A 13,015-nucleotide genomic window follows, 5' to 3' on the forward strand; every position below is an offset into this window, starting at 1 on the left:
CCACAAAATCCATGATTTGAGGCCTGTAAGAGAAGCAATAAAATTTTGTAGATCCCTCCATACACTTTCAATAGCCTCGGGAGCAGTGACGGAGACACATTTGGGCAGGTGTTCGGCAGTTGCCTACGGTAGCCTTATAAAATGGAGGCACATTACTATTTTCAACCACAAGTTGCTGATAAGGCATCACACTTGAGGGCCTTTGTTGATCCCAAAATGTTTGTAGAATATACTGGACAGGTGAATTTTCACTTGCCCATTTGTCCTGAATTCAAACACGAGTGAAATTTTTCATAGAGATTTTACATGTTACTACTTCAAAGGCCAAAAATTTTTGGAAGAAAAAACACAAGCTCAGGAGATTTGACGATATATCCATTATGTCTCCAAGTATCTCCCATTATGTCCGAGTGAATAGGAGGTAAGTAGGAAGTTAGCAACCCACCACTCAAAGAAAAGGCCCAAAGGCTCCCCTCATTCCCTTTGTCGTCAGGGTCCTGGGTTGCGTTGAGAATTAGGTAGGGTAAGATACACCCATTAAAGAGTGTTGTGATTCCACTATTTACAGTCCAAAGGGAGTGGCACTCATGAGAATGCAACCAAAGGCACGTCTTCAATGCACCACCTGTCGAACCAACCATATTGTGCGTTTGGAGTCTATCGCTATCTATATGTCAGTATCATTGTTTCTGATTGTGAAATTAATTTCTGCCAAATGTTGGATGCTCATATCAACTATTCTCTAGCATATGAAAAGTCTGATGACGGTGATGTCACTTACTCTATTTTATACAATGACTAGTCCCAAAAACAACCTGAATGCGTCGTTGTTAGCTTTGGGGCCAAAGATGAGCAAAATGATTGGCAATAACTCATCCAAGTTTATTAAGGATATAGGACTGAAACCAACCATCTACGCCTCTTAAGATTTTACATAACAATATCTTTTGCGGCACATGTGTCCACTTTGTGTGCCTTAGGTCTAAATGTTGAACCTAACTCTGATACTAATAGTAACTGTGCAGCCAAAAAATGACACAAGTGCCTAACTTTAGGCAACCCACAAGCCTCCCATAAAAGATCAAACAACGTCATAGTTGCTTAGTTGCTTTAGCATCAAGAGCGGGGGTGTACCTTTAGTTAGGTGTCACGCCTCGTACCTTTAGTTAGGTGTTGTGCCTCTATCCCTTGATATGTAGAAGCATAGCGCCCATGGTAATAAAAAGTGATTGGGTGTGAGCATAACGAGTTATGTTGCGTCCCTATCCCTTGATATATATAATCATAGTGCCCATGGTAATAAAAAATGATTGGGTGTGAGCATAGCTAGTTATGTTATGCCCTCTACGGTAATATAAGTGCCTAGGGCACCAAGCCTTGTAAACCTTCCTTCTATGGTTTCCTAAGGTGCTCGATATAAAGCTAAAACCTACTATTCTTGCATATTGGGATGTTACAATGGACCATGGGCTAAGACAAGAGGGGGCTCATAAGGGCTCTGGCCTTCTTAAAAAAAATACATGTAAATTTTAAAAAAATTTATTTATCCTACATAAAAATTTTGAAAAATGATATTTTGGCTCCTATCAAAAATTAAAAATTTTAATTTGACCCCTTCACGAAAAATTTTTGAATCTGCCCCTCCAACCACCCCCACTTTTTTTGGAGTACACGTATGTAGACTACATTGAAGCATTGAACTTTTAGTTTTAATACTAATTATAATTGCTCAATAGTACAAAAAAGTACGGCTGTTACGGACAGCCAAAAAAATATTGGCAAAGATAGTTCAAGCGTTCATAAAAATATTACCAACGTTTCCTTCAAGTGTCGGTAAAATATTGTCGCTGAAAGTTTTCACCGACATTTTCAGCCTACGTGTCGATGTAGATTGGATGTCAATTAAGAAATTATTACCGAAATAATGAAACCCCAACTAGTGGCCCGAGTCAAGGCTCCAAATTTATAGCCAATCGAAAAATTGAAGGTGGGGTGTAGAGGCCCGTGATGAAATCTGCGATGTATCAAGGTCTCAAGTTTTGTTTTGTTTTTGAGTGCGAAAGTTTCTTTGTTTTTGAGTGAGAAAGTTTTCTCAAAAGCTCTCTTAAATAAATATCTAATGTTGGTTCAAAAACTATAGAGATAAGGTGCGTGTTTGGAGGCGGAGGTAGAAATTTTTCATGAAGTGGACTGAATTAAAGTTTTTAAATTTTGACAATTTTAAATTTTAATTAAGATTCGAACTATCATTTTTCAAAATTTTTATATAGCATAAGTAAAATTTTTTAAATTTACATATATATTTTAAAAAAAATTGAGGTGGAGCCAAGGCCCAAGCGGGCCCTACCTTGGCTCAGAGCTCCTGTGTGTGTCTACGTGTATAGTTATAACTTTTCTATGCACGAGACTTTCATAATCTTAAAGTGTATATGGTTATCTGGAAAAGAAGTGGGAAAATGTTGGATGCTTATGTGTTTTGCACTAGAACTCAGCGTTCCAACTTCTCTAAAGCTTTTTGGATAAGGAGTGCGTCCAAACAAATTAAGTTAAGAGATAAGGTGGATTGTCTTGCGGTTAAGTTGCCGGAGAGATCCACATTTTCACTTAAGAAAGTTAGTTTTATGATCATATGTTCATATGGTCTATAATATTTTATTCACTTAGTACAACTACGAATGTACATGCTTTGTGAAGATGCAGCAGGCAAATGACGGTGAAAGGTGCAAGACCAAGAAGGACTAATTGAAATTAAGTTCACGTTGCAAGAGATATTTGTCATAACTTCAGTCAAGATTAGACGTAAGGCAATAAATCGTTGATTGCGAGATGGTGCTCCTGTCTCCCACAATCTAGCTCTTTGGTGGTGGATGCAACCTGTTCTCTTTCTAATGATATGAACCATAAAGACGAGGAAGCCCTTGCAGTATACGAAGGAGGACGACGCTTGGTCAGGAATGAGGATAGGGATGCCCAACGAGCAGGGCTCGAGTCGAACTCCCTCGAGTAGCTCGACTTGAGCTCCACTCGTTTAATAAAGGAGTCAACCTTCAGTTTGAGTTAAAGTTCAGTTATATATGAGTCGAGTTCAAGTTAGACGAGTTTGACTTGTTTCTCCATGTTTGTTAATCTTCATAGGCATGTTTGTAATTTTTGATAAATTTTAACACCATTTTTTGTTTTTATTTCATATATATATATATAAAGTGGCACTATCTTAAACATGTTCAGCTCGGACTCAATTTACTGAATCTAGGTCGACTCGATATCAAACTGAACAATATGTGACTGGAGCTGGTGCACTTGTTCCTAGATGAGGATGAGATGCTACCGATATTTATGAAGATAAGAAGGTCAAAATTGATCGATAATAAAGTTGGGATTGCCCCTAGAGAGAAAGAGCGAGAGAGAGAGAGAGAGTAGTTTTGTTATTTTGTTTAAATAACATTTTTCATTCACAAAGCCCCTTCTTAAGTTATGTTTGATAACCTTGGATTTGAAATCCGACACTCATTTTATATTGATGTTAGGTTAAATCCACCAACCCAACAAACAACGGATTTCTCAAATGGAGATCCCAAATTTGTATTATCTTGTGAACACCATCGGTTTGTGGTCCGACGACGGGAGAGGGGTCCGACTACGTATCCATTGTTTTAAAATTTACAGTAACATCGGATAAAAAATCTGAGGCTATGCTGGAAAAAGGTTGCCGGGAAAAAGGTTGGAGCTTCAAAAGCTGAGCGGTAACTCGGCATTCATCCAATCGTTAGGCGGCTTTTTGTTATTCTTTTTAAAATTTTTATGACGCTTAACGACTTGCCACTTTTTATCCGGCCTGAAGAGGGAATATATGCTTCCCGATAAAAACCACAGACGTTGCATAAAAACGAAAAGCTCGGCGCATAAATGCGGCCATCCCTTCCCATACCCTCCGCTTCTCTCTCAACAGCACCACCAGGCCGACGAAACCTGGGAGAAGAGGAGGGAAGAGAGGGCGATCGAAGCAACACCAAGGAAACAGTTGACTCCAAACTCCATTGTCCGCTGCGTTTAGCGGCCGAAGGTTGAGGAGGGAGGAGGAGGGGATGGACTCTTACGCGATACACTTGGCGATGGCGGCGCTTGTCGGCGCGTCATTCGTCGCTGTCTCCGCGTACTATATGCACCGCCGAACGCTATCGCAGCTTCTCGAGTTCGCTCGCAAGGTTGGCCATGAGAGCGGCAGCGACAGCGAGCGAGAGGCTCACTCTCAGGGCTACAGGAAGGTTGAGAAGCGGAGGCGGGGTCGGAAGTCCGCTCCCTCCTACCGCCGATCGTCGGCCTCGTTACCGGATGTTAGCAGCATGGCAGACGGGGGTTACCATCTGGAGGCCGGTATGGAGAAGAAGCTCAATGGACCTTTATCTGTTGAGGATGGTGGGGTTCTGCAGCAGCAGCAGCAGAGGTCCTCTTCCGCTGCTGGCTTCGCCATTCCGGCCGGCCTGCCCCGCCTGCAGACGCTTCCGGAAGGTATGCCGTTATCTGATTTCTCCCCTGAATGAAGTAGTCCAGCTCCTACGATATACGTACATTGTCGGACAACCATCCTCTGCTTCGTAATGTATGGGCGAATTGTTGTATGTATGCGCTTTGTATCGGTGGAATACGATGCTTCTTTTATATGATTAATTCCTATAATTATTGGCGCCCTTTAATTAGGTGAGCATTTCTGTGGAACCTAAGCTTCTGTAACCTACTGATTGCTTTGTAAGAGAATCCAACGAGTATTGTGAGGATCATGATGCTTAGTTCTTATTCATCTCTTCCCTATTCGACATTCTTATATCGAAATGCTTGGTTACTTCATGCTTGACCATCATTGTTCCGGTAATTGCAGGCATACTAGATACCGCCCGTTCTGTTTTCTGATACGCATCGTAACTTATGCCACTAGTACAGGTTGTTGGGCATTATGAGTTTACCAACTTTATGCATCAGGAACTCACGATGTTAGGTTCCATCACAGCGTCACTTGAGAGTGAGAGGAAGTGAACGCAAGCTTGTTTCGATTTGTAGAGGGGCCGTAAATGCAACGTCGTCCAGATGGTATTGCAGAAATTACAGGTGTTTCAACTGTATAGAATCCTCAGCACCGTCGTCCAGATGGTATTGCAGAAATTACAGGTGTTTCAACTGTATAGAATCCTCAGCACGTTGCCTCAGTATGTTTTTGTTAAGTATCTTTTCACCCTAGCTGTTTGCCTATCCCCAGTTTTCCTATTACCAAGAAGGCGCTTCTTTACATGATATAGCTTTTTCAGAAATGGGTAAGCCTTCCCAGCTAGCGTACCTATCTCATTTGTGATTTGAAGAGTATGAAAATAGTCCTAACTCCTTAGTTCCAGTGCAGCAAATATCGGTTCTAGTGTTTTTTTGGCAGTAGCTTAAACTAAATTCCTGTGTGGTTCTTAATATACTCGTGTATCTCCTATATTTCACCAAATGTTATGGCAGGTGAAGAATCACCAGGTCTTCTCCTTTGGTGTTGCCCAATTAGACAAGGGAATGTGTTTAAAAAGTCCACATAGTGTACTAAATTTTCTAAGAACCACCTAAGAAGAATTTCAGGTCAATTCCTCATCAGACCAGCTCAGAAGATAGTGACTTTGCCTAGAGAATCAAGGTTGATTTGTTGACATATACATCAACCAACCAAATGTTGCGTGTGGATTAGGTACCTAACTTTTTCCCTTTCAGAGGAGAAAGATATTAAAGTACCACATATATTATTAGCCAAGTATTGCATGATATAGACCATTAGCATTGCTAATTTACTAAATTGCTTAGCAACAATCAGAGAAGTGTATAAAAACAAAAAATTTTGGATGGAGAGAAATCTAAATGTTGGCTGAATTGGTAGAAAGCCAGCAGTCTTCAGCTTTTTCTGCAGTTTCTAATACTACACTGGCTCCCTTGTGCAACCAAGAGTTCAACAATATCCTTCTGCACGACAACTTTAAGAATATTTTAGCATATTGTCATTGCATAGCAGGGTTGATAATATGTTTGCTGATCCAATTCAATCTTCAATTAACAAGGGCCTCTTGTCATTTACACCAAAGCCTTTTAGACTCCTAAGCTACCCTTAGCCAAAAGACCATTTCCAAAGAGGCAAACACGTAGCCAGATATTCCTTTCCTAAGAACAAATCCTATGTTATAGAGAAATGACGGGCCGTCACCACTGCATCACGTCTATACCTCCAAAAGAGTAACCTAGTCTCATATCTTTAGCATAGTGAGTCCCTATAAACATCTGCACATAATTGGTCAAACTTGTTGACCTAGTCCGTGAGAGAATTAGTTTTGTGTTTATGGTTTAATGAAGGGTTTTTCTTCATTTGGTTGACCCTTAACTATTTCTTTTAGTTTGTGATAAGGTTATTCTCACCTTTTCTTTGCAAGAAGTTGAATAATTGAGAAGGAATAAACCTCGCATCCATGGTATGCGATGGCGGAGGGGGAAGCCTGCTGTATGACCTGTCTACTGACATGTTCCCGCAACTGGGTGCGGTCGGCTGGCAGCAAAGCTTAACTCAATTTTACTTTTTTATACATGTTCTAACATGCGTACTTCATTTTTATAGTTACTTGTTATATTATTATTTTTTGTTAAATTGTGGTATTCCTTATTTTGTGGCAATTTTATATTTCGTTCAGTGTCACAAATATCATTTTCGGGTTTTTATCGGGGTTTTAATGGCAAAATTGTTTTTTTGGGAAAATCTTGAGGAAAGCTCAGAAAATTTGAAAAAAAAAGGTATAAATGAAATAAATGAGGAACTAACAGGAAATATGAATAAAACTATATAAAAGTGATAAAAGGAATTAATGATAATACAAATAATGGAAATAATTTAGTTTAAATTGATATTTAAATCCATGATAATATCAATGCTAAAGAATAGAAAATGAAAAAATCACAGAAAAATGTGATAATAACACGATAAATATTTTCCCTATGTCACATGGGTATGGGTGCCGGTGCGGGATGTAGCAAGTTTAAAAAAAAATTGGGTGCGGGTGCAGCGAGATAATATAAATAAATAAATAAATAAATAAAAATAAATAAATAAATATATATATGTATATAAATTATATACATATATATGTTATTTGTTATATAAGTAATATTATTTTTGTATATTTTTAAACTTTCTTTTATCAAGGTTGTCTTGAATCGATATATCAATGAAAACTCAGCCAAAACATTTTCCAGAACGGCCAAAATTCATTTGACGCTGTGTCGGGCTGCACCAGCACCAGCATCCGCACTGATGTGTGTGTGGGTGCGGCCTGTGTGACTTAGTATTTTCCCAAATTTTCAAAATATCGCGTTTTTTTCAATTTTTTTCGTTTTTCTGTTTTTTGACGTTAATATCACAATATTTTCAAAAATGTTGCGATGTCTATGACTGATTCTGTTATAACATGTTACGTGCATGTGTATAAGAATAACTTTGTAAATTGGTTTTCTGAAAAAAAAAGTACAACACATGTTGAGTTTTAATGGAATAAATGCTTTTGTTTTGATTCCTTCGTTTGACCACTTAAATTTACATAAGAAACAGGTGGTTATATGAAGGGTTTCCAAAGTTAAGCATGTTTTTGTTATACTGTCAAAACTTACTGCATTTTTTGGTAAAATGTTCTTTCCGAAAAATAGAAAAAACCAACATTAAATACAGTTCATTGATTTTTTAAAGTTATCTTAAAATCTTGATGATGTTTTGCCAGCAGTTATAAAGGATAAGATTTATTCTTTATTGCATAAAGAATGAAATAATTAAAGTGGTCACATGACATTAACTTCGTATTTGTTTCCATGAATTTTGACCTGTTTCAAAATTGGAAATTGAATTGGATAGCAGGTGCTGATTCAGTGATTCGGCTGAATCAGCTATGAATGGGCAAAAATATTACAATAATGATTTTTTGAGAGGGGCCTTTACATAGAAAATGTGACACTCATGTCGCTTTAAAAACTTCTTGGTAAGATTTTTTGATAAATAATCAATTACTTTCTACACCCAATGTACTATTCCTCTCTCTCCAAATGAATAGCCTAAAATAGCCTAATAACTCTCTCTAACTTGTTCAAGTTGATTAAAATGAAATTAGTTATATCAATTGCCAATGCATATTCTTTGATACTTATGAATATTACTTGAATACGTACTGTTTAAGTGCCAATTATTGGATGTTAATGTTCCAGGAAAGTTTCTGATGGAAATGTAATTTTAACTTATTTATTTTTCTTGGTAAGTTTAAATAATGAAAACTTTAAATGGAGGCAGCTATGCAATAAGCGCCATTCTGCAAAACCTTCATGTAAAGTAATAAGTTGAAAATAAATTTGTTTCTTCTTCATTATACACATTTTTACTATAGACAATTTTATACGAATGTTCATTTAAAGTGAAAGAAATATAATTATGAATTAGCAGAATTTTTTTTGTAAATTTTATTCCTCATTTAGGTTATATAACTTGTAGCGTTAGTTGCATAGACTGTATAAGTGTTGATTTGTCAATATTGGAAATTTAGTTAAGGGTCAACCATAGCTTATTAATCTTAACAAAATTGCATTAATCCAACTTTATTTGATTATATTTTTTGTGAAATTAGAATACTGAAAATGCTAAGAGTACATAAGCCTGGAGTTTACAGCCTAACATAAGAGAATTAAAGTAACAAAAATGCCCCAGCTTGAGTTAGCGGGTTTGGCAATTTAACAGAAGAGTATAAGAGCAATTATCTACAAATTTTATATATGTTATACGATAATGGATGCATATAGTTTTTCTTTTATATTATTTTAGGAGATAGAAATTTTTTGTTGCTTTGTAACTTCAAGTAGGGTCGAATATGTCATTCAAATGAATGAGATACAATTGGTAAACAAATTTTAGAATACCTGGTGGTCTAATGTTATGAGCACATTCATAGTCAACCGGCTTCTTGAAGATCAGAATGACTACTTGAACAATAAAAGGTGCTTCATTTCAAGCATAACAACAATATCTTGCACACTCAAGACATTATTATTAAACCAGGTAACAAAAGTCTGCTCGTTTGATTGAAAAGTATGTTCTGTTTCGGCGTCTATGATGTGAACACAATGATTTCTTTCTTTAGTGTTCCGTGGTAAGATAAACTTATCTATCTTTAGTGTTCCATGATAAGATAAACTTGTTTAATTCACATTTAACTTTCTTCTCATATGTTATGACTTTTATCACAGTGCTAGTCTTGTGCTTGATGCATGCTTATGATGGGAGCCTCCACTTTACAAATCCATTATTCTTCCAAATGCAGGCTCTGCTAAAAGATCTGGTTCTGTCATCAGGCCTTCGTCTCCCAAGTCTCCTGTTGCTAGTGCTAGTGCCTTTGAGAGTGTAGAGGGCTCTGATGAGGATGATGATGTGCCTGAAAATGGAAAGCTGGAAAATCACTATGGCCATGTGAATGGAAATGTGGTAACATTCCCCACTTCTGTTGGCTGGTTTGGATGAAATATTTGTTTCCTTAGAATGCTCTCCTCATTAATTAGGAAACAACTAAGTCGCATGCATACTTCAGTAAGGTCCACATACCCGTCTCGCTGTACCGATACCCAAAATGGGTACTTGGACACACTTGAGTACCTTTAGATCCAAACTGCTTAATTTTACTTTGATTTAATTTTTTTCCGCCTTACTTTTCATTCTATTCTTGGAGTTATTGTTCAGTAACATATAATGTTTTTATGTTTTATTTATATCACTTCTTTATTAAAATGTTGCTTTCATTTTGATTTTTTTGTGTTATTTTGTACATATACATACATATATCCTGCCATACCCACATTTTTTTAAGTTGTCGTATCCGTACCCATATCTCCGTACCCGTACCCATACCCATGTGACTTGGGGAACCAGGTATCCTGGTTGGTCATTAGTTTTGTTCAGCAGATAATAGTTGAGCAATAAGTCTGTTAATTCAAAATGTGATTGTCTTTCCTTTGTCCTTTTATTTTCTTCATCTGCATGGAGGTTGACTCTGAAGCAACTAAATAAGTTACTATTGTTTCCATGACAAGCCATTCTGCTTCCATGTCCTGTACTTCTGCTATGGCTGCAGGATGATGTTTCCTGTGGATGTGCTCCCTGACATGTTATTTTGCATTTTCTGCCCAGTCACTTAATATTTTTGCAAATGTCATTGTATTGATATCATTTGGAGCTAGCCACCCAATGCCGTCACAATATTTGCCCCAAAAAAGATTCTGCGGCACTGTCATGATATTATGCCAACAAAATCCTGCTCATTTTGCAGTTTTTTGGACAAAAACATACTTGATATTTTTTTCTTTCTAATTTTTCTTTTGTTTGAAAAGCTTTTTGTATGGTATTTTCTTTACTTTTTGAAATATTAAAAACATATATTTTTGTAGCTTTGGTATTGTCTTATGTATTATTCATGTTTTTTGAATTCCCGATTTTCTTAGGATTATCCTTAGGAAAATCTCGTTTTGAATAACAACAGAAGTAAATCTTCCTCAGGAATTCCCAAAACAATGCTGCAAACTGTGTTCTGCATGTGAACAGGCATTTGGAACTTAATCATCTACTAGATGAGTTTGATATGGTGAAACGAATGTCACAAAAAACGTGTTTTTTTAAAAAAAAAGTGAAAAAATGCAATAAATTAAATTGCCATTTAAAACTTAAAAAAACGTGTTTTTTTTGAAAAAAATGTTAAAAACGAAAAAAAACATTTTTAATGCGTTTTTTTGTGTTTTTTTCACTTTTTCATTTTGTAATAGTAATACCAAACAGTTTTTTTTTTCATTTTCTATTTTTTATTTGTTGCAAATCTACTTATCTTTTGATGTTTGTGTTATTAGTTTCTCACTTATTTTATTTTTCCCTCACTTTTAGTTTTTATTTCTATTTTTTAAAAATTGACCGTATTTTTCCTGTTTTTTTCAAACTCACCGTATTATACTCGAGAAAAACCTTGCCGTTTAAAACTCTGAAACATTATTTGTGACTATGGGTGAAACTTATTTACCTACCTCATGATGTTATTCAACGTAGGGGTGGGCATTGGGCTTGGCCCTGGCTGGCCCGGCCGGATTCAGCTCGGGTCCGGGCTGGCCCAGCCGGATTCAGCCCGGGCCCAGTTTTAATTAAAAAAAGTCAAAAATATATATTATATATATATATATATATTTGTATGGAAATATATATAAAAAATATAATAAAAAAATTAAAAAAAAATATCAGGCCTAGGTTCCGGAGGCCTGGTTGAACCACCTGGGCCCGGGCCCTGGCTGGCCCACTGCAATTTTCATGGCCCGGCCCCGGCCCGACCATGGGCTGGGGGCCCAAAAGCCTGACGGGCCCCGTCCCAATGCCCACCCTTAATTCAACGTCATCTTATCATGTGGATAAATTAGAGGCCTTGGTGTACCTGCATTTTTTTTTCCGTCATTTCAAAATGCTATACCTACTGCAGTCAATGAATTAGTTAATGGTGCTTCTAACTTGCTGCTCAATCCATATATTTTTGCCAATATGTTTCTCTAGACTGACCTAGCACACTGGTGACATGTGAGTCTTATCAACAGGAATTAGAAGGTCGGGCACCGTTTTTAGCAATGTCAGATTCTGCTATGGCCAATGGAGACCAGAAACCCATTGTTTCAGCTAGCATGATACGATCTCATAGTGTGTCTGGAGACCTTCATGGTGTGCAGCCTGATCCGGTGGCGGCAGATATTTTAAGGAAGGAACCAGAACAGGAAACTTTTGTTAGACTAAAAATCTCTCCAAACGGTATGCATGACACTACTATCTCAATTTGAATCATTGTCTTTGCTTAGAGCGGCAATGGTGGCTTTCATGCCTGGTGTCATTTTCCAATTCTCGATGGAAATTGTGCTCAATGCTCGTGTGTGAGTTTTTTTCTTGATATGTGAAGTTGCTTTCTGATTCCCTCTCTCAAAGATCATATTGATTTTTTGTGTTTGCACTTCGGATTTTTTCATATTCTTAAATTTCTTATGAAGTTGTTTACCTCTCATCTGTCTTCTAGGTCATGTTTATCTCCAAGCCTGTTTAAAATTCCTTTTTTTCTTTTCCCAAAATTTATCTTCCAAACATCCCCACCCCCCATGCAGAAAATTTCCTTCATGTGGTTTTATCTATATATCCTTACCAACCATTTACTGAGATCTATTGGTTTCTATTCTTCTGAACTGAAATCTCCAAATTTCTCGTCGTTGGGTCCTCTTTCTTCTCCTTCCAAAACCCTAAGTGTGCTTTCCAAATGCTAAAATCTTAAATTTCTAAGTTAATCTCCTGTCATCTACATAAAGGTTACACCCAAAATCTCAGTTATGTTTCACGTGTTTTGGCCAAAAAATTCATGCCAAATCTGATTTGCTTTTTATTTCAGTTTTGACTCTAATTCTCTGTTCTGTCTTGTGCTGCACTGGCTTAAATATATCACCTATTGTGTTACTATATAAAGGACATTTTGATAAGAAATTAGATTCAGAACTTCTTCAGCACTTTGTACATGTGATCAGCCTGTGGATTTCATTCCAGGCTTAGAATTCTAGACTTCTGCTTAAAGAAAAACAGATGTCCACTTATCTGGCTTAGATGTCTATTCTTTCATGTCTTGAGTCTTGACCATTGTTGTTAGTTGGCATTGAACCTTTTTTTTTCTGTTTCTTTATTTTGTGTGTCTTGGGTCATGTCTTTTCGTTTCCTTAGCCATGGATTGTTCTTTATCTTGATTTGCGTTCTCTTCAAACTTTTTGTGCAACTTGTCTATGAAAAATTTGAACTGCAAACTTCTGGACTGGGAAAAGGCACATTTCCCTTTTATTACGAAGGTTTTTTTTTTCTTTTGGGCATATGGATGATCAATACCAGCCATGCCACAATTTGTTTTGTAGGAAGAAAAGGATGATGATAAAGAGG

The 13,015-nt window shown here is 37.0% G+C and overlaps 1 protein-coding gene across 2 annotated transcripts in view; it reads left to right on the forward strand.

The window, feature by feature from the left end:
- The first annotated feature begins 3,889 nt into the window (after positions 1 to 3,889).
- Positions 3,890 to 13,015, forward strand: part of LOC116254316 (AMP deaminase) — a 59,728-nt gene continuing 50,602 nt past the window's right edge. Inside the window, exons 1-3 of one of the 2 annotated variants that reach the window (XM_031629641.2) lie at positions 3,890 to 4,509; positions 9,357 to 9,517; positions 11,653 to 11,860. In XM_031629641.2, the coding sequence (XP_031485501.1) occupies positions 4,086 to 4,509; positions 9,357 to 9,517; positions 11,653 to 11,860 (793 nt within the window). In that variant the 5' untranslated portion in view covers positions 3,890 to 4,085. The remainder of the gene's footprint in view (positions 4,510 to 9,356; positions 9,518 to 11,652; positions 11,861 to 13,015) is intronic. The other variant, XM_031629642.2, reaches the window with a different exon arrangement.

The sequence above is a fragment of the Nymphaea colorata genome, chromosome 5 (assembly GCF_008831285.2).
Source record: "Nymphaea colorata isolate Beijing-Zhang1983 chromosome 5, ASM883128v2, whole genome shotgun sequence".
Lineage (NCBI taxonomy): Eukaryota > Viridiplantae > Streptophyta > Magnoliopsida > Nymphaeales > Nymphaeaceae > Nymphaea > Nymphaea colorata.